The 26,288-nt window shown below is 38.6% G+C and overlaps 1 protein-coding gene across 1 annotated transcript in view; it reads right to left on the minus strand.

Moving 5' to 3' along the window:
- Nucleotides 1–26,288, minus strand: part of MTHFD1L (methylenetetrahydrofolate dehydrogenase (NADP+ dependent) 1 like) — a 137,676-nt gene that overhangs the window by 20,576 nt on the left and 90,812 nt on the right. Inside the window, exons 25-26 of the mRNA XM_042830482.1 lie at nt 23,187–23,294; nt 21,452–21,604 (exon numbers count right to left, since the gene is read on the minus strand). Of these exons, the coding sequence (XP_042686416.1) occupies nt 21,452–21,604; nt 23,187–23,294 (261 nt within the window). The remainder of the gene's footprint in view (nt 1–21,451; nt 21,605–23,186; nt 23,295–26,288) is intronic.

Below are 26,288 nucleotides of genomic sequence, written 5' to 3' on the forward strand. Positions count from 1 at the left end.
AAAGCCTTAAAATCTTTGTGTCAGTGACTTGGGTACAAATCCAAAATTTGACTTGGCTTTGGAAGCACCCAAATATGCCTATTTCTATGCAGACCTCCAGGGCCACTCTCCTTCCCTTGTTCTCCCCATGAAGGCACACATGCCTGCCTGCTTTCTAATATCTTGGACCCCTTCCCAGAGCAGTGTGATATTCCCCTTCCTCCCTTTAAAGACGTGACACAGAATCCAGCTGCTACTGCACTGAGATTTGGCCAGAAACACCATGTATCGGTTCCTGGGACTTCCATTTTGACATACAAAGCAGTGTGTTATTGCTGAATAAATACAAGATTATATGATAGAAAAACAACCCACTTCCTCACAAAATATCACAAGCTTCAAAACAATGCTTTAAAATATTCCATAAAGGAGAAGGACGATTATGGGAATCATAAGGAAGGAAAATATACTTGGATTGTGGTGATACAACAGTCAAACAGCCTGCAGATAAAGAACTAAGAAATAAAGAGGCCCATGTAAGGAAAAAACAGTTCAATAATCAGAAGATTTTAAAGGTTTTGCAATATCCAGATGGATCCAGCTGTCTTTAAAAATGATAGGACTTCTTAGCTTTGTTCACCTATACCTACATCTCACCAAATCAAATCTCAGCAAATCCCACTTGAATTTCACTACACAGAGGTTCCATGGAAAATACCACAGCCCTGGAGTTGCCAGAGGAGACCTTCCTCACTCTCAATGTCAGAGATATCCCCCACACAAACACTGCCAAAAGGTTCACTTCTAGACTGCGCTGTGCAATTCCTCCCATTGGCAGCTGTTTCCTTCACTGTCATTTCAGCCCATCCCATGAGAAAAAGACACATACTTTTCCCAACTCAATTGTCCCACAGCACTCACTATCAGCTCAGCAACAGCAGTATGTGCACAGCTGTGCAACATCTGGCATACAGGTGTACGGAACTGCATTTGCTTGCTGCCTGGCTAGTCACCACACATTCTTTGGAGGGATAACAGTTATCTTGTAGAAAGACAGTGCTGTTCTGCTCACTGCTCTTAGTTGCATTTATCTTCAATGGTGTAATCTCCAGACAGTAAGGTAGAAATGTAAATGTCATGCTCATTTATTAAGAAAAAAACACCTATGGGGGACAAGCACAGTCGTTCATTCTAGTACTGTTAACTTAGCTTGAATTCTGATCTATTAGTGAGGAGGAAGTGGGTGGGGCTGCAATGCATGCTCTAAATAAATTGTTCTGCGTGGTCTGAAATGGAGCTGGAGCAATTACTTTCATTCACCAGCTGGAGCTTACAAACTAATGCCAGAAGCAAACTGTTTGCCACTGCAAACATTAGTCTTAAACATAGCACCAAAGGCAGACTAAACACAAGGTTCCACAAAAGAAATAAGGCTGGTATAAAAGCAAAAGTCACATTTAAAAGGCAGTCAAATCTTACGAAGAGTATGTGAGAAAACTGTAAGGTATTAAATATTAGGAAAAAAAAAACCAAGGTTAAAAAAAAAAATCCAGGTCACATTTAACAAAAGGTCTTGGTTCAGCAAAACAGCGGATTCTAAATACTAGAATAGTCTAAGATAAATCTACACAGCAAATATGAGGATGTAACTCACATCCAAGAAGTACTGGGCACATAAGCATACATGCGTGAGCTTCAGTGAACAGCTGCAGATGCAGCTACTAGAACGTGACAGGACAGATTTCAGCAGAAACTAAGAAGCCATGTGCATACACATAAGCTTGCACTGCAGTTTGCTAGTTGCATCTTTATTACCACCAGCACCTGAGCATGTGCTGGCTTACTCACAGTACAGGCATTTTAGATTTCTGCACATGTATCAGCAATAGACATTGCTTTATGCCAGTTTGTTCCCATGACAGCAAGTTGTTAGCAGAGAAGATACCAGTGGCACTGTGACTTGTGCCACCTGAAACAAGTTCTCAAACAGCAATCAATGGTCTTGGTCTGTAAGACAAACCAACGTGATAATTCAGCTTGTGAACTCAATCTGTGTACCACTGCAAAATGCTGAATTCTCCTCTGCTGTCCTCTTTCCATTAAAAAAAAGCACCCTCTTTAGCAATACAGTACCCATGCCCAAAATGGAGGCAGTACACTAGAAAAATAACAAATGTGTAACCCAATCAATTTATTCAAGCAATGCTGAAACTGGGGAACACTGATCAGTGTTTTTCTGACATGCTGACACACACAACAAAACATTTGCTTTTTTCCTTCTGTGTTAACTTTCTCCAGAAGGAATACCCACAAATAGAAAAAGTTCATTACTTTACATTCCTCCATCTCTCAAAAACCTTCCTTTTCTGAAATGAAACTGAACAAGAGTGATGTTAAATGGATAGCTCTGAAGGCAGCGAACACAAAACAGTTATCTCAGGAGGAGGGGCAAGTCCTCACTATAAAGCAAAGCTTTAAAACATTTCCAGCTCTGAAATGGGTTAGCAGCATGGGCTAATAGGTGCTTTGGCAGAGAGAAATGTGACATTATGAAATGGAATATGGGTAGGTTATTAAAACAAGCAAGTTTTACTGGCAATTGCGGTTTGCTGAAACTCAAATCCAATTGCCAAACAAAATTCCTATTTCGAATTAAAAAGGGGCATCTCATCTATTGTCAAAATCTTTCAGACTTGCTTAATTAGTTCTGAAAACAAACAGGTGTAATATTTTCTTTAACTAATGTTATGCAACATACACGTTTCAGTTTTGCTGTGTTTCTACTTCATACTTCCCTGTCCTTGTTATGACAGCTGGAGTCAGTTAGCAAATGTCTTTCATTCTGATGCTCTAAAACAGTAATTTAGCTACGTTCATAATTCCTTGCACAGGCTCTGTTCTCCACTGTGTCGTAAGTGCAAGGCCAAGCATCCTACGCAAGTTTGACTCAAAAGTAAATGCAAGGAAGATTTAACCAGAGAGGAGTACCTACTTCACTTCCTAAAATTACCTCATAGCTGGTGTGGGGAAAGTGCCACTCCACGTGAAAAATAACAAAACCTGTTCTTCTTGCCAAGGAGTGAGGACAGATACTCTGAGCCATTACATTACATGGTTGAACAAGCAGCTACCTCAACTACTTGCTTATACATAAACAACAGTCCCCAGAAGATGAAGGGAAGACCTGATAAAGAGCTAATTTTCACTAAATAAGCAGTAGATAGTCAGACATAGTACTTCCAGCTAAAACAGTGAGCATCATTATGTCCTGGTACACCATCTTCAGTGTAAGAATGATCTGCTTCAAGAGTGGGCTTTGCAGTTGTTTGACTGGGAAGAACCACCACATGATCAGCACTCAAATATCTCAAATACGATTAAAAATTTGTGCCTGAAAATAAGATCTTGCTTTCAATTTTGCTAAAAGCCTGGCAGATCCCTCCAAAGAGTCGCCCTTGAGTGGCTAAGCTTTAAATCACAAAAAGGGTTTTCTAGTGTTATGAGTTTGTTTGATTCTAGTTATCAGAATTTTATATTATTTAATTAAGAGTTAAAAAATACACAACAAAAAAGAACCCACCATTCCTACTGCTTCAACATCTACAACCTGTGAAAAGCAGTGAGCAGAGTGGACAAAGCAGCGAGCACTCAGCATAAACATATGGAAAATTTGCAGTGAAGAACAGATAATCAGTGCAGAAAAGAGCACAACTCCGCATTCCTCTATTTCTTACCCCTTAACTCTCCACACTGCCCTGAGACTCCAGGCTCTTTCTGGAAAGGAGAGGACTGCAGCATGAAGAGGATGGGCTGTCCCTTGGCAGCACCTATGCACACACAGGACTCAGTGCAGTTTGCTGCACCATTATGGAAGAAGCTCTTTAAATTCATGGCTAACTAGCTGAGTCTGCTGGAGCAAAAGAGCTTTGTTGCTTCCAAAGGACTGACATACTGTGGAAACTCACAGATCAGCAAATGTTCCTTTGACGAGATAAACTTGAAGTTGTATAGACATTCAAGTTAGCAGCTTTCTAATATCTTCACATTGGCAGCATCTTCCAGTTAGCATGACAGAGGCTAAATGGAAGGGATGCGCTAATCTTGACAGTGTATTTAAGGAAATGTTTTTCAACAAATACAACAGGCTTCAACATCTCAAAGGATTGCAAGGCTCAGGTTGTGCTCTCCTTCAAACCATGCCCCAGGCAGCACACAACATTGCTTCCAGCACCAGCCTGAGATTCAAGAAACATACATCATCTCCCACTTCTTGTGTGTGATAGACAATTTCCTTCTTGTCTGCAGCAGAGGCATATCTTACTTGCATTTCCTCTTTCAAGAAAGTTAGGGATGAAAAGCACTATGTATGACATGGCACATTACACCAAACAAACATAGGTTGCTCTGAAGATAATACCTCCTACTCATTTCCATGGAAACTACAATAGATACAAAGAGCACAATAACACTGTTTGGCGAAGCAAGTTCTCTGCTACAAAAAGTGTTTTTCAACATAGTCACCATGAATAGCTATGCATTTTTTTGCCAGAAATGAACAAGAGCCTGCATTTCATGCTCACAAGCATTTGCATCAGCAGACGTGACCCACTGTCGCTGCTATCACTGCTTGTAGAACATCACACACTGCACCTCCCTATGCTCACATCCATTGTTTGGTCTCCATAGATGTTCAGCAAGAGTCAGTGAATATCAATGGGTGCCATCGTTTTGGCATGGAGGAATTCAGTGACATGCTTTGTTTCATACACACTTACACATAAGATGCCATTCTGTTAGACTGCCCCTCTGCTGCCACCTGTCACACAGCAATAACATGAAATGGAATATTGTCGAGAAGGTTTAACTTCCACTGCCATATATCAACAACATCCATTTCTGATGTTGTGAGCCAACATAACAAGGTAGGAAGCATTACTTTTGGAGCTGCCTCTTCATATCAAATGGGAAGGATGACAATGCAAATTGATTCTGAATAGTACATTTGGGAGTTGCTGAAGATATCCACAGCACAGTAAACATCTACTGCTTACCATCTTCCTTTTCTGTCTGCTGATAGCAGTTATCAGTTAATTCACAACTTCCTCAAAACACTTTTCCAACACTTTATATAAAGCCATATTAAGTAATTTGTGATTTAAATTAAATAAAGTAAAAAAAGCCCAACCTTGTCCCTTTACTGCAAGATTATTTATGATGTACCTTATTTATATTTCATGAATGCCTCAAGGCATAAATAGGCACACTAAGAAATCAACAAGCACTTTTACAATTAGGTAATTGAGTTTGCTGATTTCAGTAAATACCCAGTCTCTGGCTATCAAGTAAATGCATTATTTAGATGAGAATTTTAATCCAAAGAGAATGAAAAATTGAAGAACAGCTAAGTACATACGTGCCATTCAGTGATTGCAAAAAATTATTTCAAGAGAGAAATGAGCTATTTCTTGGAAAACCATTATCAATTTTGACTGCTGCGGAGGTAAAGCATAATTATTAATTAATAGATGAATCAAAACGTCTATTACAGTTTAGCAACTAGAAAAAAACAGCATTAACAACATTACTTTAAATATGAGATATAAAATACTACACCATACATGAAATGATATACAAAATGGGTAAGTACCTATGAGACCCTCTGGCTGATGATCTTAGATGTCTTTTCTAACCTTGATGATTTTGTTTCTAAGATAGACCTCTGAAGGCTGTGAATCCCAGCAACTCCGAGGCCAAAGATCCTCCTTGCCACCAGATGCCAAAGGATATAAAGCAACAACTCCAAATGCAACACACAGTGCCAAACAGAGGTAACGAGATATGTCAGTGCAAGCTGTACCATCTGAGTACACTTGCCTTGATGCCCGAGTGCTGGAGGCAGCCAGCACAGCTGTGACTTAGTGCTTAGGAGTATGTGGTGATGACAGCCAGAGTGACTGAAAAGGACTTTGTTTTAAACACAGTTACCCTACGTTTCTGGTTACCTGTTGCAACTATATTCCATTCATCTTTAAACGTTATTTCTTCTCTGAAGGACAGACAGGAAAACAGTAGAGGCAGAAGACATAATGTATTAGAGAAAGAGCAGGACTGGAGAGCCAAGGGGAAAATCTTTCCTGCGCAAAGAGGGATCGTATCAATGCCACTTGTGAAAAGCAGCCAGCAGGAGCAAAGGAAATACTAGTTAAATCGATAGACAAAAGGCAGATTTCAACAGCACATTGCACAGAATGCACTCCAAAGATAACTGCTAAAGGGTGGAAATAACGAATCAGCAGTAATGACATTCTTTCCTTTTAGTTAGACCTCTCTGAGGCTGAGAACATATATAATCTCTGATGTGGTACAAGCAATGCACACGCTGGCAGACGCATCTCTGGGAATAATTCTGGCATCTGCAAACTAGGTAGAATTTCCATCTCAAAGACTTCCAAGTCTAAACAGCCAAAGCAAAATAGGAAAGGAATAATAAGATCTTGAGTTTTCCTGATATATACATGTTTAGAACAGCAGTAAGGAACTACTTATTAAGAATTCATCACAGCCATCTTAAAACCCATTCTCCATGGAACTAGAAATCAATATGCCACTGCAACAAAAAGTCAGATCGTTTTAATTGTAGTTAATTTTTTATTCAATGGAAATTGCAAAGAGCTGTTAAAAATGTGCCATGAAGATAATATTCTTTAGAGGCAGTGAAAAGGCAGAAATATTTACCCTTGATTTTCTTTTTTCCTTTTTAGGAAATAGTTTTCTTCCATTGTTTGTACAGATTTAAAACAAATTTCAACAGTCCAGTCCTCCTAAATTCTACTGGAATTCTAACTGAACAAGAAATATAAACAGTTTTTTCTCATGAAACTCATTTCACACAAAAAGAGGCTGCACTGAAAAGTAGTCTGTGAAAATTCTAAACTGCTGACTCAGAGTTGCTGATAAGTCCTCTTCTTTTATTTTTTTCCTTTTTTTTTAAGCCTTAAGTCTATTTGTCAGATACACACTGCACTTAATTGACTTCAATATTGTGAGATGCTAGCACTTAGCATTTGTTGTTGGCATCAGTGCTCAGCACTGCCTATAGCAGTGACCAGTGTTGGCTTGTTGCTCCTATCTGCCTCCATTGAACTCTCTTAGCCTAACTTTCACCAACTTCTCTGGTGCTGGGAGTTTTTCTGTTCCTCTCTGAAATCATGCTCATTATTAAAAGTCTCACTGGTTTGGTCTTGTGGACATCGTGAAAGACATGAAATAAAAAAAGATGAGTCCAAGATGCTTTTATTTAAACAAGCATGTTCTTCCCCCATTTTATCTTTAAACACCAAAAATGTATCCAGATCTCTATGAAACTACAACACTCCTTTCAGTTTTGTTTCGTTGGATTACAACAGCAGCTCCTATGATTGTGTTTGTCACAAGATGTGAATAAAGATGCTACAATTACAACAAATGCACACTATGTACTTAGCAATTTTTTTTCTGAATTTACTCCTAATAACTTCCTTGAGGCTCCACATAAACTTGTTCATTTCTTGTCATTGTTTTTCACAGAAATACAAAATTAATTTAGTGGAAGAAAAAGTAAATTTTATCAAAAAAATTTTAACAACTGAAGAGTCTGCAGCTCATTCTGTGACAAGAGCTAAATGATGTTTCCCAGGGATCCCATCTGGCAGGAATCTAATCCTGCAGACTGCCATAGTTTATAGATATTATGCCTGAAATTAATACAGAGTCAGCAACATCAGCCCCATAAACAGTAAGACAGGATTTGAAGGAGGGCAGAGAGCTGAAGATCAGGAAGAGTTCAGCACTTTGAAGAATCAGCTTAGGACAGAAGAGCTATCAAGCCAGTAGCACTAGGAACACACCTTCCATTCAGTACATTCCCTGGCTTGCTCCCCCTTGAACGAAGCCAGAAGCCTGCTAACCAACATACCTCCCCACCCTTGGGCCTTCCTGGCAAGCCTGGAAGAACAAAACACGGTGACCCTAATGCAAAAGGATGTAACACTTCATAGCCTGGAAATAAAGCATGGCTTTGAGTGACACAGAGTTGAGGCCAGCAAACCTCTTCTGTAAGAGCGCACAGGCACAGGAAAGGGGGTAACCGTACACACACTTGTAGGGTAAGAGTAATCCTGCAGTTGTGTACAGACAATGTAGGCACAGGGGGACACCTACAGACTTTTAGTGACCACAGGACAATCTACTGGCTTGCTCATTTTGACCACAAAGAAAAGCATTGCACTTGGATGCATCTCTTGTCAGTCCAGAAGAGATCCCCATAAGAGTACATACAAGTTTTTTCTATTTTTATTACCTTTTTTTTTTTTTTTTTTTTAATATACTACTTCCTCTTGGCTGGATCCCCAAAGTTGTAAGTTACACATTCTATTTTTAATACATGCCATAATCTGGTTTTCCATTTTCTGTCCATAAAATGTGAGGTTTTATGGTGCCAATGTTGCTATATTTCCTCCCAACACCTTTAAATAAATAAGACACCCCTACATTGCAAGTTATTCTTGTGTATATCCTGAGTGAAAAAGCAAAACTGTTTCCACTTAAGAGAAAGGAAAGCATTCGCTGATTTCTGTGTGAGCATGATAGGATTTTTTCTGCCCTTTGCCAGCTTTTCTGCTTCTAAAGCTGAACACATTACACTCTTTACATGAAATGTATCAACATTAAGACTGTCTCCAGCAGCCAAAACAGTTCCAAGGGGAAAAAAAAAAAAAAAAAAAAAAGGAAAAAAGAAAAAAAGTGAAAAACTTCTGTCCACTAACATGAAGAGCTGATGGTCATCTATGGGATTATAACAATTTATTGTATCGTGCAATGTAATTGAATGCAACTAAGGCAAACAACACATGGCTTAAAGCAATAGTTAAATAAACACATATATTTTAACAGGAGATAAGCAACAGAATTATGTTGGCTTCTTTTTTTAAATTTTTTTTAATACAACAGTAGAAATATGCCTTTTTCAGTTTTAGTGACATTTAACAAGAACACCTGATGATTCTACTAAAAGTGTCCTTCTAGTAACAAATTCATTCCTGCAATTCACATCTCCCTGTACTTGCAAGGAAATTCTTACATCAAATGATGGCTGCTCCATTCACTGCACTCCGCCCCCAGTAATAACATTACAAATTAAGTCAAACTTTCAAAATGATGAGCAAAAAGCTGTTCTTTAAGCATAAATATATATTCTTCAGCAATTTCATTAAGAAAGAGATCCCATTCAAAATGGTGGTTAGTGGCAAAGCTGAGTAGGAACTGAACTGAACAGCATATACATTTCCTCTGCATCACTTACACAGCACATACAAGAGCCTAAACACCCTATCACAGAGCTGGATTTATGTGGACAGTTACAAAGCTGTAAGAAGACAGAAGAGCAGCAGCAGTGTGAAAGCACTGCTCTCAACAGGCACTTGTTCTGCAAGGCAGCAACACTTCTGAAAACAGAAACTGGACCTGAGCCAAAAGCATGAGCTGTGTGGTGAGGAAATACTGTGGGACACCCTTTGGAGTAAGCACCTGCTGTACAAAGCCCAGGGCTGCTCGCAAGGGAACTCCACTGTGACCAGGGAAACACCAGACTCATAAACATGTAAATGCAAGATACCCAGCTCCACTAGCATTTTTTTCCAACATAGTAACCATAGGCCTCTGTATTTCAACTTATTTTCTGGATCAGAGAGAAGTAAAAGTCACAGCTCCAGATTCATGTGTTGTACAGCTTCCTTGACAAAAACCCAGATTAACACTTCATCACTGAGCACTGGAAGTTTTGGACAGCGGTGCAAATGCAGTAACTTCTGAGTAGCAAGAGACAAGTATTGCAAATGGTACAGAGGAACCACAACCCAGCAAAACCACCTAGGGGATGTTTACTACTACCACCTTTTCAGTGGTGAGCTGTGAGTGCATTTGCCACACTGTGATGCACATGATATGCCATAAAAAGCATGAAAGACTATTTTCTTACACAGTCTTCTCAGTGTTTCTCAAGAAGTCTAATTAAGACAACTAAGGGTCAAATCAGTACTTCTGCAAAGTACATTAGAGGTTTTAACGTGAGCACAGCACAGACTTCCCTGGGCTCAGCTCTCCAGAAGCAACCTGGCACTGGCAGTGGGCTGAAAACAAGGAGCCAAGAAGGAACTTTGTATGGTCTTAAATTTCATGTGGTTTTGTGGGAAGATTAATGAAGAGTAAAATGATGGTAGGAGATTTTACTTATCTAAGTAAGGCTTTAAAAATACTAGAAAAAAGTACAACAGGTTTCTACAGGTGACAAACTGTCACAATTCTTCTGTCTTCTAGTGATTTGTTTTAATAAGTGAGCCAGGAACAAAACCAGATTGCCTCAGCATTAGAGTTTAGTGATGATTTACTAAATGGCAAACACATTATCTGCATTCCTCTGCTGCTCTCATTCATGGTACACTTGATTACAACCAAGAGGCTATCTCAAAGTAAACCTAATATCCAGTATTACAGGGTGTCAGCATGCTAGGTGCCTTGCTAAATACATTCCCCTCACATGCACCAGAGTTTCTTTCTGATCGACAGAGACTCACTGCTCCTTTGTAGACCACTTTAAATTATAAAATCAGAATTACAAAAAAAAATATCTGAAAATGGACATAAATTATATCTTTGTAACTATCACAAGTCTGTGTATATTTAATAGTTGACGTGTTGGTCAATAAATAGTGATTGAAACTGAGCATATTTATGTTATTTTGCATATCTGTTGAAACAAGAATCAGCAGCTTTAGACCCTGTCATTTTTGTATAATCTCTGATAAAGCTGCATGTTCTCCAAAAATTAAGTCTGTTGATATGAAGAATAGCTCTCGATAAATTAAGGGCAGCTGTGCAGAAAAGGAAACCATGGCCTGATTACCTGCTTCTCACTAATTTTCCCAAAACTGGGTCCTCTAAGGTTAGCCTCAAATCTTCTGAGCATTGCTAAGCTTTAAGTAGGACAACACATGTAGATCCCTAGCATTTTTTAAAACATTTTCTTCCCAGCTGCAACATTCCTATGTATGATTGACTGGCTCATTCTGAAGTTCTTCATGTCATTACCTTTTCTTATTAAGCCTGAAGTCTAGCTCATTATGCTGTCTAAAGAAACACGGTTATCAAAGAAAAATGCTGTGGTCAGGCAATACAGCCTAAAATATCACACAATTATAGGATTTTATCTTCACAGAATGTTGAGTCCGTGAAGAGAAACCATTTAGCCTACAAGTACCCCCAAATTTTGACATTACCGAAAAATATATATATATATATAAATTAAAAACGTGAAACCAGTTAAAGACCATGTCTGCATTTATATTAAGCTTTTTTACACGACTTCAAGCAAAAACCAAACATCCAGCTTCCAGGCATTAAAGCATAAAGAATCAAACACTGGTGCAGCAAATATGGAATTCCAGTCCACTTAATAGTTACAGAGAGATGAGAATAAAATTTTCCAAAAGACTTCAGTTTTCCTATAGAAATGAACACCTGAACATCTTGTGCTGTTTCCCATTCTCATTTCCTGTGGCCATCACAGAATGCCCCACCATCCAGCACACCACAGTCCTTCAGTCACCTTCAGACCTTCAGTCACAGTGAAAGGACAGGTCTTTCTTACATGCCCTTGGGCCTTACATCTCTCCAGGGACACAGCCCCCACACAGCAACAAAGAAATATTTGTATTTAAGAGACATGGTATTTAAGAGACCCAGGGACCTGATCTAGTGATTTAGGTGATGGATGGACTTGATGACCCTATGGTTCTTTTACAACCTTAAATGACCCAGTGATTCTATGAAAATATGGCTTTGGTACTGTGTCAGCCTGATCCTTTCCATGCTGAGGTTCCTGTACCTGTTGTTGAGTTATGAAAACTAAATAATGTTTCCTCTGTGACAAAAATATAGTGCACTGTGCACTACAAACAGTACTCAAGATGTTTTGCTTGAATTATTTCATACTGATACATTTTTTTACGTAATGCAGTAACTGAACAGTGAGGAGAGACTAGGTTATTTCTTGCCTTATCTTTCTAATCATTAGCTCAGATCCAATCATATTTCTTCTTCACAGGCTCATGAAAAGCTCTGTTTATTACATCTTCAGGCCAAGAAATACCATTCCTTGCTTTTTCATTGTAAAAGAGAAGGAAGCAGTGAAGGGAATTTTCCCTTAGCTATATGGAGTAGGCACTGTATCAGAGAGGCTTAATCTTGATGTGAAACTGAATATAATCTTACCTCCGAAAATGTGAGGAGAAAACAATAGGGAGAAAAGAAGGGGAAAAGTGTTTACACCATGGAGAAAAGAGTGCAAGAGAGGAACGTCACCATTCTGGACCAGCTGACAGAGTGTTTATATCAGGTTTTACTGTCAGATACAGGAAACGGTGACAACTACTGAAGTATTATTTCTGTTGGGGAATTTTCTCAGGTGCACAAGAATATGAGCCTTATTATTTCTTTCCTTCTGTTCAGAAAAAAAAACAACCACACAACAAAACAACTTCTTGGCAAGTGATGTTCACCAATGTGTCATCCAAGCTAAGAAATGTAGACAGGAAAAGACAGATGACCATTACAGAGCAGCATCAAGTAGTTTCTCCAAATAGTAAGAATACTGCATCTACAGAAGCCGTTGGGTCACAGCTGTAACATGCCAGGAATACTTGTTTTAATGGACTTCTCTGCCTGGTAAACAACTCTTGTTCTATAAGCTTCAAGCCCAGTATCAAGGTGGTTTCACGCAATCTTATCCTCATTTACAGTTAAAACATAATGCTTCATTCATGACATTTCACAGCTTCAGGAAGCAAAGAAAGATTAGTCTTTTCAAAGCAAAGCCATCATCGCTTATCAAAGGTGAAATACAGCATGCCAACATTTGTCCTTCCATTTTTCACAAGAGGACACATGAGGAACTCATCAGGAAATCCTACTTCTGAGTGGATGGATGGAGTAACAGCACATAAATTTTTTTCAGTGTTGTCCACAGAACACAGGTCAGCCTGCTCTGATGGAAATGCACCAGACTGGTCCTTCATATTCGTAGATGTAAGCCTCTCACAATTTTGCAGGCCAGTAAAACAGTGAATTTTATTCACTGATTTGTCAAGGGACCTTAGTGTTTGCTTCACTGAACTTCCTATTTTATAATCTCTGTCAAAATTTTCCTTGTCTTGCAAACTGTTAACATGAAGTGATTTAATAAAAATGTTGAACACTATAACTTCTATAAAGCCTGTGTCACAAAGTAATATATAAGAGAAGCTTCATTTCAGATTTCCCAATAAATGCTATTTTTGTGAAGCATGTGCAGGATAAATTTATTTGAAAACAAAAGAATTCAGAAAATTCTCTTCTTTCCCCATAAAAGCTATTTTTAGCTAGTAATAAATTTATATCCTCCTATGTAAAAGCATAACCTATTTTTAACCTCACTTTTTCATGTAAAGTTTATGAATAAAATAGTTTAAAACAGGAAATCAGATACCATTTCCTGTTTTAACAAGGATAATCCCTTGACCAGTAGGCACAAATATTCAGTCCTCTTTATTGTTAATTAGTGCACTCTTCATCCTATATTTCACAATGTAATGAAAGAAAGCAAGTTGCTGGTAATATTATTAAGTTCAAACCATCTTTCACCTTATTTATCCAGAACTCAGTAAAACTGTTCAGCCACAGACTTGCAGCCTCCAGCAAGGTTCCTGTTATTAGTCTTAAATCACTTTCAGAGTTGCAATAACAGTAAGTTGCCAAACTCAAATACACATCTATCTACATCTGCTCAATAATTTGTCTTACTGAGCAGTTTGGAAGAATTTCAGTTATTTAACTGAAGCTTTAAAGTTTTTTTTGCTACTTACCACAGAATCAATACTTTCTACATCTACAAATTACTGTTTGAAGAATGTATCTGGAAGAATGCTAATGGGCTAATGTGTTCTTTCTTTAAGCGAGCATAAGACGGCCTCTGAGAAAAGCGCATGTATGCAAAGAAGTTTAAAAAGGTGACTATTGTTTCCCTTGTGAATGGCTGAATCTCAAGTTTTCTAACCTTAACCATGAGGCATCTTTTCAGAAATGTATTTATTCAACTGAAGAAAACTATCAGGCCAAAAAACCCTAAAATAGGGAGTACGAAACATCATTTCACTTCATCCTGATATGGAGGAACAGCAGTAAGCTGGAAGTGACAAAGTATTGCTTCTGCTACCAAGTTGAACAAAGACAGGCAACAGGGACACTGAGCAGCAGTCACCAGCCCTAAGGACTCAGTGACCCCAAGTCTGGCAGCACTAGCCACTTCAAGCATTGAAAATATCATGAATGGGAGAAGCATATATCTGGTTGCCCTCTCCAATGCTCCAATATTACATCTTCTTCATAGGAAGCATAATTAGAATATTAACTCTTAATGCTGCTGTTCCAAGATGTTCCATAAACTGATTTTCGAGCTCCCCACATTTGGTCTGAATGTATAAGCATAATGCATCCAAATGGATGTGTGTAAGACTGATTAATTGAACAATCAGGGTGGGCAGGCAGGACTGCAGCATCATGGAAAAGTTGCCATGAGCTGTGTGGTTTGGTGACCTGCTTTCTGCTCTGCCATGGTGAACAACCAGTAAGGCTCAAACAAAATGCTCAAACTCCCATAAGTCTAGTTTTCCAACACTGCATTCCTATTTCACCTGTGAAGTCACGTGCAAAATTGAAGGGCAGTGGTCTAAAGTTTCTGCCACTTTCTACCCAAACTGCACTTCCCAGTGTCAACAAGGAAGTACAACTAATAGCAAGCCCCATCAAATAAGCTAAGGTACAACAATCAAGGCAGCTTTATCTCCATATGGTGCCTCATTCACAATTTTTTTTTTCCTTTCTTAAATGATGAAGTTTTGTTCATCCTCTCTTGGGGTCATAGACTGTAAATCAGAGAAAAGGGAATGACAGAGACAGAAAAAATGACCATGCCCATAGTTAGGTCTTATCAGAATAAACAGAAAGATCTTGATGATTCCCAGTCTCTAGTGGCCTTGAATAAAGTATGTTTTAAAAGAAGTGCCCCTTCAGCTGCAGGCATGGTACAGGTGATTCTAATTTTATTTGCCTACACTAATGCTATCTACAGCCATAAGACAGCTGCACTGAGTTCATTACATACTACTTCACAAGTCCAATGAGGGCAAGACATTAACAACCACACTGAAGAAAACTGTTTCAGAGTATAATGAGTAGTCTTTGCTCCAGCTTCACTTAAACTTGTCCACACTAGCCAGGCACTTCCCTTGATCAAGTAATCCATACCGCTGATGTGTCAATTCAGCTAATCTTAACTGAAAACAACTGCTACAATGCTTCAGATCTACACACATCAGTTTAACAAATGTCTGTTCAGCAGCTTTGACCTGCCATACCTTTCACTGAACAGCACAGCAGAGCCTTTCACATGCAAAGCCAACTAGGTAAAATTATAAGAGATGTGAGGCTGTGGAGAAAAAAAAATTCAACGTCAGGTCTTTACTGACTGAAATGTGAAAAGTGAAAGTCATTTTTTGTGCATGCAAATAAGTGTTTCTTTTAAGATGCCTGTTCAGATGAATGAGTTTAGGTTCACAGAACCACATGTTTATTACTTAAGTCTAAAAGCCTGAACACATAATTGCAGGGATGTATTTAATAAAAATAACTCTGGAAAAGAGAACGTAGGAAATGTCACTGGTACAAGGAATACATATAGCTCACCTTTGTTATTAAAAGGCTAATTTTCAAGTGTCTACAGCCAAGTCTAAATATTTGCATAGTAAAATTATTCTCAGACATTGCTTAAAATAATGTAAGACTGGAAAACGTATACAGATACTGAATATGGAAAACTACTTTTACATTTGCCATACTGAAATTGTTTGTAAATTAGGTTATACTGAGAAAAATCTGATCTACTCTAAACGTTCAGCAGCTTGCCAAACAATGCATGTATTTTATTCTGTGATACGTTGCTTAATGGTTTCATCCTATCCCAAAACAGCAAGCCTTCCTCCAACCACTCAGTTTGCTGAAATAATGCATCTCACTACTTCTTTTTTCTATTCAATTGAAAACAAAGCAAAACCAGTTCTGCTAACTTTACAAAAGCTGTCCCTTGAGAAATCTAAGGCTAGTGTGAAGGAAGCTGTAATCAAGACGCAATGAATTTTGCCAGTAGGACCTGCAATGGGACCTGCTCTTTCATCCAGAAAAGGTAATACATTGTACTGCATTATAATGTAGGTTAAATCGTGCTTACTGCCAAACACAAAGCACAATCAAGAGAGATTTGAATTACCTGGAATTTAAGTGCCGTGCCATTCAAAAGACATGGAGAGGATGATATATTTTTCAAGCCACTCTTTTCTTCTCCCATTAAAAAAAAAAGTATAAATCCCAAGTCATAGGTAAAGCATGTTCTGCTCTCTCTTACACCCATCAATTACTCCCACAACTTCTTCCTGGACAGATCTTAGATCATGCCATTGTTTCAGCTAACAATTTTGGAACATTTTCAAGTCTTTCTTACTATTGTGACTTCAGTGCCCTCTCCCAGTTCTCCATGCATATCCTGGATGTATCTTCAAATAATTCCCCAGATATCTCCTCCCAATGGTACAACTCTCAATTCAACTTCTTTCTCTTTCTAGCCAAACCCACAATTCTAATCCTCTCCCCAATTTTTTATTTTCATCTTCTCACCACAAAGGGACACAATCATCCTTGACTCTTAACTGTATCTTGGTCCACACACCTGGGATGTTCCCATGTAGCCCTTTTTATTATAGTCTACAGACTTTACATTGCCCTTTTAGCTGAACCATTCACTTGGGCCTAGTTTTGCCTCATCTACAGCAACTCTCTCTGGCCAACCCAATACAGCCACATCATGCAATCTGCCAAGGAACATGGATGATTTGCTGGTGCTACACCACCCATTTCTTAGTCCCTGGGTTTTAAACACACTGAACTAAAGTGACTTGACTGTTCTCACCTCATCTTCTTGCCAATGATCTTAACTGTGTTCTGACCTCCTATCCCATCAATTATACCTTGAATAATCTATCAGATTTCCTATGAATGCAGCATCATTCAGCATTTCCATGTATGCCCACCTTTAGAATGTTGTGTGCAGTGAAATCCAGAAAGCCTTTCTTCCTCCTCTTCAGAAGGATTTACACCTACCATAATAAATACTATATAATCTAATAGGAGAGCAGATAGGCTTTTCTAAGGGTTTTTCAGTTGAGAACTGCACAATTTCACTCCTGAGTTTAATTGAAAACAAAAGCTATAAAGTTACATTTTTTTCCCCACACTTGTTGCAGTTACCTCAAAACCAGTATGCAAAACCTATGAGCTGCTAGTAGTATATTTTCAAATAGCTATTTGGCACTGTGAAGCTATTAACCACTATGAAAGAAGAAACTAATTTAGCAGGAAACAGTATCTTCCTTCCCAAAGTTTCAAAACAGATTTACTTTCATATGTTTCTTCCCCTTTGGAATATTCAGGTAATATTTTAGCAGGACAGAAGGGAAGCTTTTCTTCTAAGACAAGCTTAATTTCTAGCACATCACACGGAAGAGAACAACGGAAATACAGCTCAGTGTGAGAAAGCACCAAAGTGCAATAGCTTTTTGGGTGGGGGTGGGGAGAAACACGCATACTACTAAAATCTAGTAATACTCCACCCAAGCATTGCTAGTGAATGACCTCACTTGTTTCCTACATATACTCCAGCAGCCTTCCTGCCATCACTCTGTTGAGCCAAGCAATGATGTCAACAGTCCACCTGTGAGAGTGTTGTGGCCCTCTGGGTCAGGGTCACAGAGAACTCAGAGAAAAGCTCTGCCAGTGTTAATTACATGAACCTCTTGTTTCACTGCTGATTTCCTCTGATAAGGCTCAGCTCACTTTTCCTGGAAAGACAACTATGCTGGAAGGGAACCACAGCCAAGTATTACTCAAAACAAATATTACATAGAGAATATGAAGATAACACATTAATTAGTTTTAAATATATATATAGGTCTAATAGTGCTGAGATATATACATAAATGCATGTGTACTAACAACAAGGCTAAACTACAAATGCTAGTTACTGCAGATAGCTTCTAATCTTTCAGAAGTACTTCTCTCTTCCATTTGTAATGCTCTTCCCAGTTAAAACGGAGCAGAATTCCAACCTTCTTTACCACTGGTAAGTTCTGCCAAGTTAGAGTGAGATAAGTTTGTCCAATAAATAATACACTTTGAGAATGGAGTTTGACATTTAATTAGTGGATCTCTTGCCCTTCAGTTAATTCTAGAGAAAGAATTGTACCATGAAAGTGCTAGGAACACATTCAGACTTGTTCATACATTCAGATTTGTAGCAACCCTAATAGTTTCAAGAAATGTTCTGTTCCACATTCTTGACCATTAACAGTATTTTCCAAACAATGAATGATTAGTGCATATTTAGATCTTTATACATTATCTTGCTCTATAAACTCTCCTAAAATACAAAACACTAAAAGTATATTACCTTCTCCATTCCTGCTGCAGAAAAGTTACATGGCTATTCTATGTTCCACTGAATTCAAAGTAACTAACTAGAACACATTATTAAAACTCTCCGCAAGTAGGAAATTCTGTATCTATTTATCTATCTATCTACAGTGTTTTTCTTAAGAACCATAGTTTTGGTTCTGGGTGATGAATTAAAAACAAGAGGCATCACTTAAAATTATTTTGTCTATAGTGGTGTCTTATGGACAATTCCAGTGGATTTATGAGGCTGAACTGCAGCTAGTTTATGCTGAGGAGGGCAACGTGACTCATTCAGAAAGCTCAGCCCAAGAACATTTCACTCTGACATCCTACAGAATAGCTCCCTTATGGATTTCAAGCAATTGCTGCCCATTCTTCACATACACTCCTCACAACTTTATGACACACAATTTCCAGTGAAAATTTGAATCCAGGCCATGAAGAAGATACAAGAACTTCTGACAAATTGTATTCTCTTACCAGTAATTGGAGTTTGGTCTTACACTACTTAAACACACAGCTGTGCAGTGCTTCTGGTGGATGTACATCATGTAGCCACACAGAAGGAAAGCACATCCCTATGACCAGTGAGCTAAAGTGACACAGTTTCCTGAACTCCAGGAACTCTTCTGGTCAGAAAGTACTTCCTTCCTTGTTTCAAACACTTGATTGTTTCAGAGGGAATTCAAAACAATAGATTAGAAACTTTCAGCCTTTGCTAAGTGTACTACTAGGCAAGGAAATAAGGCCATGCTCTGGGAAGATGAGATAACATTGGGAGAGGACTCTCTTCCGGAAATGCAATAGCTCTTGCATCCCTTCTCTAGCACCATCACATGAATCAGCTACATATAAGTAATAATTCCTGCTATGAGATGTCAGATGCAGTTCAACTATTGTTTGAAAGAAGATGTGCATGGTTAGCAAAAGGCATGAGCTAACACAGCAGTAATTTCTCAGCTATTTGATACGCCATGTCAGGGAACAAAACATTCAGAGTTTCTTAATCTGAGCCTGTACTTTTAATGAATAATTAGGAAGAAAGTATGACAATTTCCTCTTTTTAGTAATTCATTGAATGAATTCATTCATTCTCCTAAAAAGGAGAAAGAAGGTGTTGTTATTTCTGCAGTTACAAACCCTTCCCAGTATAACTTAGTTACACAGAACAAGCAGACATGTTCATAATGTCTTGGGCTCATCAGATCCCACAGGAACACAATATTTCTTTTGTTGCTCTTTTTCCTGACTCAATTCTGTTCATCTAACTATGTTAGAGATGAAGGATTTAATATTTAGAATATATTCTTAACTTCCTCTTATGAAAAATCTCCCCATCTAGTTGACTAAGGGAAGCCAGTAGATGATAATTTTTTGGATTTTAGCTAACTTTTCAATACTGTCTCTCAAAGTATCCTTCTGGACAAAACATCCAGTATTCAATTAGACAAATACATAATACAATGAGTGATCAACTGGCTGGCAGGTTGGGCTCAAATTGTAAATGGGACTACATCAGTTTGGTAGCCAGTCACCAGTGGAGTTCTGAAAGGCTCTGTTTTAGGGCCAGTTCTCTTCAATGATTATACAAATATGTAAATCATCTGGACACAGGAATTGAATACATACTAAGTAAGTTTGTGGATGATGCTGAATTAGGAGGAGTTGTTGACTCCTTTGAGGGTAGAAAGGCTTGCAGATTTACCCTGATAAAATTAGAGGGCCAGCAATCACCAACCACATGACATGTAAAAATAGTAAGTGCTGGATTCTGCACTGGGGTTGGGGCAATCCTGGATCTGTATACAGACTGAGGGATAAGGGACTGGAGAGCAGCCCCATGAAAAGGGATTTGGGGGTTCTGGTTGAACATATGCCAGTGGAGTGCTTTGGCAGCCAAAAGGGCCAAGTGTAACCAGGTGTACATCAGGCCCAGCATTGCCACTGGCTGAAGGAAGTGGCTGTACTCCTCTGCTCTGTGTGGCCTCATCTCAAGCACTGGGTGTGGGTTTGGGTTTGGGTGCCACAATGTAAGAAGGACATAAAGCTATTAGAGAGCATCCAAAGAAGAGGCACAAAGACTACAAAGGGTCTATAGGGCTGTTGAAGACATAAGAGGAGTGGCTGATGTTCCCTAGTTTGCTTGGTCCAGAGCAGAGGAGCTGAGGGGACAGCTACAGCTCCTCACAGAGGGAAGCAGAAGGGCAGTGCTGAGCTCTGCTCTATGGTGACAGCAATAGGGCCTGAGGGAACAGCACGGAGCTGTGCTAGGGGATAGTCAGGTTGGGTTAGGGAAAGGGTCTTCACCATAGGACAGTGGGCATGGAACAGGCTACCAAGTACAGTAGGCACGGTCCCAAGTGCCAGAGTTTAAGGAGTGTTTGGTCGTTGCTCTCAGACATAGGGTTTGATTTTGGGTGGTCCCATGTGGAGCCATGGCTTGACTCAATGATCCTTACGCACCCCTTCCAACACAGAATCACAGAATGCCCCAAGATCACATAACTACTGTTATTTACAAGCTGCAATTTGAATAACAAAAGGAAACAGTCATGCATTTGTAGTTTTTTCAAGATGAGGGTGCTTAAGTATCTCAGACTCAAAAACATAAGAAGCAGCAACAATTCTCTCACATCCTGTAGCCAGAGCTTTTATATATTATACTTTCCTAAATCTCTTTTTCTATCAACATATAGCTACACAACATCAAGGAATAAAATAATTATTTAAAAAATGATAACTCACCTGGTTCTACACATTTTTTTTTAGTGACAAAGTAGTACTTCCATATCAAGCTAGATCAAAAGAAGAGGAGTGATCAAGTTGAATGCTCTATACTCACCGTTCCTACCAGGGGGTAGATGAACCCAGCTCCAATACTGGCTCTCACATCGCTAATCGGTAAAATGAAATCAGTGGGAACACCCTTCCTCTCTGGTTGATGGGAGAGGGATAGGTGAGTTTTTGCCATGCATATGGGAAGTTTTCCAAATCCCTAGCCAAAAATGGAATGAAAATAAAAGATTACAGTAACACAGAATACATTTTCACTTTGTCATCAAATTTCTATAAAACCTAAAATCCATGTATCAACAACTAACCTCAGTTCCTTAACAGCTAAAATTTCAGAAATTGACAGAATATTGCATTTTATGTTATTCTCTCTCAGTTCAGGCCCAAAGTTCTCTCCAAAGAGAGTTTCCTGTAGTTATACCCAGCTTCTCATGTGAATTCTCACTCTAGAATTAGGTGCAAAGTGTTGCCAATAGAATAGCTAGAGTGTGCTATTTTCTGAAAGAGTGGTCAAGCACTTCTCTCTGGAATCTAGTGACCTAATTAAATACCTAGATGAAATGGGAATTCATAGCCCCAGAGCCTCTAAGGGAGTCTTCTCAAGGGTAAAAATAAAAAGCTTGTGATACTTCACTTTGCTTTTTAAAAGCACAAAGTGTGTGAGGCGATGGTAGCCACTTATGAAAATGTAATAGCTAGCCGAAAAACGGGAGAAAACATCAGGAAGCTCCCCTAACACTGTTTGTCTTCAAGATTATTGATTAACCTTGAGCATGGCACATTCCACTCTTCTCTTTACGCCTTGACAAACAAGGATGCAATTCACAGGGCCAGGAGAGGCGGTACTACACTCTGCAGCCCATTGCTGACAGCAGTTCTTTAATGACACTGTGAAAGTATTTCCTGACACTACTAACATTTAGACTAAAAGCGGATTAGAGAATCTCAGTGGGAAAAGAGAAAGAAATAGGTTATTCTGCTCCAAGTAGACTAAGCAAGCTTCTTCTCCATCTAGAAAATGAAGTTAAATCTCAGGAGATTTGCATTATAGAGAAGATGGCTAAACTCTGCTTGTCTGGCCAAGTCGCTGAAGCATACTAAGGAATTTTTCCATGACACATCATCCATAGTTTCTATTTTCTAACAGAAAGACTCCAGCCATGTTTACTTCCAGAAGTCACTCTGTTTACAGAAATACATTCACCTCTCTACACTGTTTCAAAATAGAACACTCCTATGTTTTAGGAACAGTGATCTATTTTACTTTCTAATGTTTATAATCCCTTGAAAATAACATGAACAAAAGGAAAGCAATCAATTCCCAAAGTTTTGGGAGTGCTACTACTAAAATGCAAAGCTGTGCACCCTTTTTTGCAGGTACAAATGAACACTAATATGCTAGAATTGTGCAGATTCTCTAGCAACTACTTTTGCAAGTATGCAGTTGTTGCATTCAGAGAAATAACAGTAAATTACCACTTTGCAAAGAGAGCGTAGGATTTCATCAACAATCCCAGATGAATTCCAACCATCACTCATATCTTACACAGATATGTATGAATGCTATAAGAAGATAGTTTTCAAGGTTGAAACTATTCAGTTCTGTTCCATTCAATCCAATCTAAACCAACTCACACATGCCTGCATAGTTAAGTATCATGGCTAAGCTCATGCCTTTTAATAAAGCTGATCTAAACATTCCAATCACAGAACATTTTACAACCCAAGGCCTCCTGAGCCTCATCCAGCAGGCACTTGATGGCATATTTTATTGATGCTCTTACCTGCCGGGTATAACGATCAATCTGTGACTGTGCAGCAGGAGATAACTCTATATCCTTCGCTCCATATACTTTCTGAGCAATGGTCTTAATTTTTTCAGCAATCGGAAGCTGCAGAAATAGGAAACAATATATGTAAGAACAGAATCCAAGAGAAACTAGTATCTTGTTTGCTGAGTGAGAAATCCCAATCTTTCATTTAGATTCATCCTTTCTAAAATAGTCTTGATACCAAAGTAAAGGGTACTGGTGATTGGATATGATAATCACTTACAGGTACACGAATTAGAAACATTTCAGCTACTCCATCATTTTAGGAGCCATAAAATTTGTGCTTTACAGAGTTGGCAGCAGGAGCTTATGCTCTTGCTTGAAGAAGGAGAAGAAAACTACTGCTATGTAGTTTCAAGAATCCAGACAACCCACAGCACAGACAAAAGGAAGCAAACTCCAGTGGGTTAGCAGGGATAACCAGACTGTTGTGACACAATTTGTATCACAATTATTTGTATCCCTAAAACCTACTCTAAACAAACCATCAGCTTCTTCTTTTAATGTGAACATGAAAGATGAACCACAGCTCTCTGTACTAGTTCAGCTACTTCGGTACCAACCACAAATGGGCAGAGACACATGCAGTACTCCAGGGGACACCACACCTGTAATTTGTAGGCCAGCACATTTAAGTAGCAATAGGTGAAGAAGAAATGCTAAACAAAGAGAGATAATTTTGGGCTGAAGACTTGATAATCTCAAGGAAGTAATACACAAAAGGCATCAGAATAAAAATGAAGTGTTTAATTTTATATCAGCACAGTCAAGAAATCGGTTTGTGAATAACAAACTAGCTAGTGCATTTATGGGAAGTTCCACAGTTAATCACATTTTTGCAATGCCTATCTAGAAGCAATGGCTGTTCTGCAAAGATACATCATTTAAAGGGCCTTTTTCAGGCTGATCTTTTTGTATTTCTGATTAAATTTTAGAAAAATGGAAATTTAAAAAATGTTTACATTAATAAAGAACTCCAGTAACAGTGACATCACAAACAATATGCTTGCCAGACTTTCAAGCAGCTTAAATATAAGACTGCAAAAGGCTACTAAGGCTTAAATAAAATCCCCCCTCATAAGAAATTTCAAAACGCAATTTTAAAGATGTGCCACAAGACACCTTCTGAACATGCTGACCATATAATTATTGCACCTTAATTGGGTGGAATGATGTCACGTTCCCGACTTCAGGCTTTTTAAATGAATCCAAGTAGAGTAATAAAACCTAATGAGAACTGGAGATAACACATTATGAATATTCTGGATATAATTCCTGGCAGCATAAAGCTGAGTGAAATACCTCAATGACATGGGTAGTCATCAAGAGACTAAACTTCCTTCAACGTAGTTAAGTATGCTCCTGACTACTGCAGTCTAGAATGCAGTGGGAGAAATACAAAACACATCTGTTAAACCTGCCATTTGGATGCTGTTTGCTGGCAAGGAAGAACTAACAGCAACAGCAAAAATAAAGGCAAGAGGAATTCCCCTCCCTGTTGTCATTAGGTCAACATCAAAACTGACAGTTTTCCACGTAAATTTCAATAATTTCACTGAGATGGAGAGGTTCATTTAGATTCAATTTGCATTTGCCTCAAAATATTTCAAACTAATTTGACAGCAGTATAATTACTATGCCCTCCTTCCAGGAACCATAGCTGCAGTTGCCGAACAGACTGCAGCATGGTTCTGGCTAACATCACAACAGACTGCTTTAATGAAGGTGGTGGCACTCTGTCTCCCAGGATATGGTATCTATTTTGTATGATCAAGTCTGATCTGGACAGCAGGACTGTTTTCTACAGATTTTTTAATAAATAAGCATAATTTTGGATACTATTCAGCATCCACACCTCAATTTTTGCAAATTTAAGCTAAAAAGAATCACCAGTTGGGAAACAGATGCAAGAATGTGAATGTCAAACAGAACTTCTTCTGCCACATGTTTTTGCAAGGAATGTACATACGAGAGGGTGAGGCATTGCACTTGATGTTATGAAAGAGTTTGAGCTTATTTAGCTTCACAACAATCACAGATGAGTCCTGGCTAAGCACAGGTCAGACAGAAATCAGCAGGGAGGCACAGCTGCTCTATACACATTAACACGGCCCATGCATGTGCACAGTGCTAGACACGCTTCCTTCCGAAGTTCCAGGAGTAGGCAGAGGAGTACACTACACTGTGCTAAGGATCCACCTGTTTCCTAGTATTTAGTGGGATTTTTAAGAGATTATCTACCTAGATTCACAAGCGTAAAAGCATTTCGAGCTAAAAAGTTTTCTGTATTTAGCAAGCAATATTGTTGGATAATTTCATTTAACTTAACGAAGTAGTTAAAGCCGCATGATAATTTATATGAGAAATAAAAATTCATTTCAGTTGAAATTCACATACTGGTATTTACTAGAAAAGAAGCCTTAGTAATTGACATGGCAGAAATCTGGATGTTTACAGGACATGCAAACAATTCTAGGTTGTTCTTATCTCATTTTTAAGGGTAAGTTTAGGGTTCAACAATTGTTGATTAATCACAATTGAAGTACTTTCATTGATGGGAACAGAGATCCACCCTATGTAACAATGCTTCACAGTGCTAGGTCATGGAAAAATTGTTTAGTTGAACTCAAAGGAGCTGAAAAATAATTTAGTGTCTAAATCTTTAGGATACTTTAAGCAGCATTTCTGCTCCAACAGATACCAGACTAGTCATAACATACCTTGGCCAAATACCTGCCAGCAGAAGTCATGCATCTCAAGTATTTAGAAAAAAATATTTACTGCAAAAAGTCTTACTGTATCTCTCATGCATTTTTTCTGATTATTTTCTGCAATAGGCTAGGATATTCTTGAACTAGTTGTTCATTTAACAACTAGTTGTTCAGACAGATTGTGGAGTCACCTTTTTTGGAGATCTTCAAAACTCATGTGGACTTGGTCCTGGGCAGCCTGTTCTAGATGTGCATGACCAAATGACCTTGAGAGGTCACTTCAAGTCTCAACCATCTGCACCAGTGTATCATCTGCACTGATGCAACTGTGGACCCTCAACCA

This window comes from Centrocercus urophasianus, unplaced genomic scaffold, assembly GCF_019232065.1.
Source record: "Centrocercus urophasianus isolate 14NV4802_14NV808 unplaced genomic scaffold, USGS_Curo_1.0 seq_10, whole genome shotgun sequence".
Classification (NCBI taxonomy): Eukaryota; Metazoa; Chordata; class Aves; order Galliformes; family Phasianidae; genus Centrocercus; species Centrocercus urophasianus.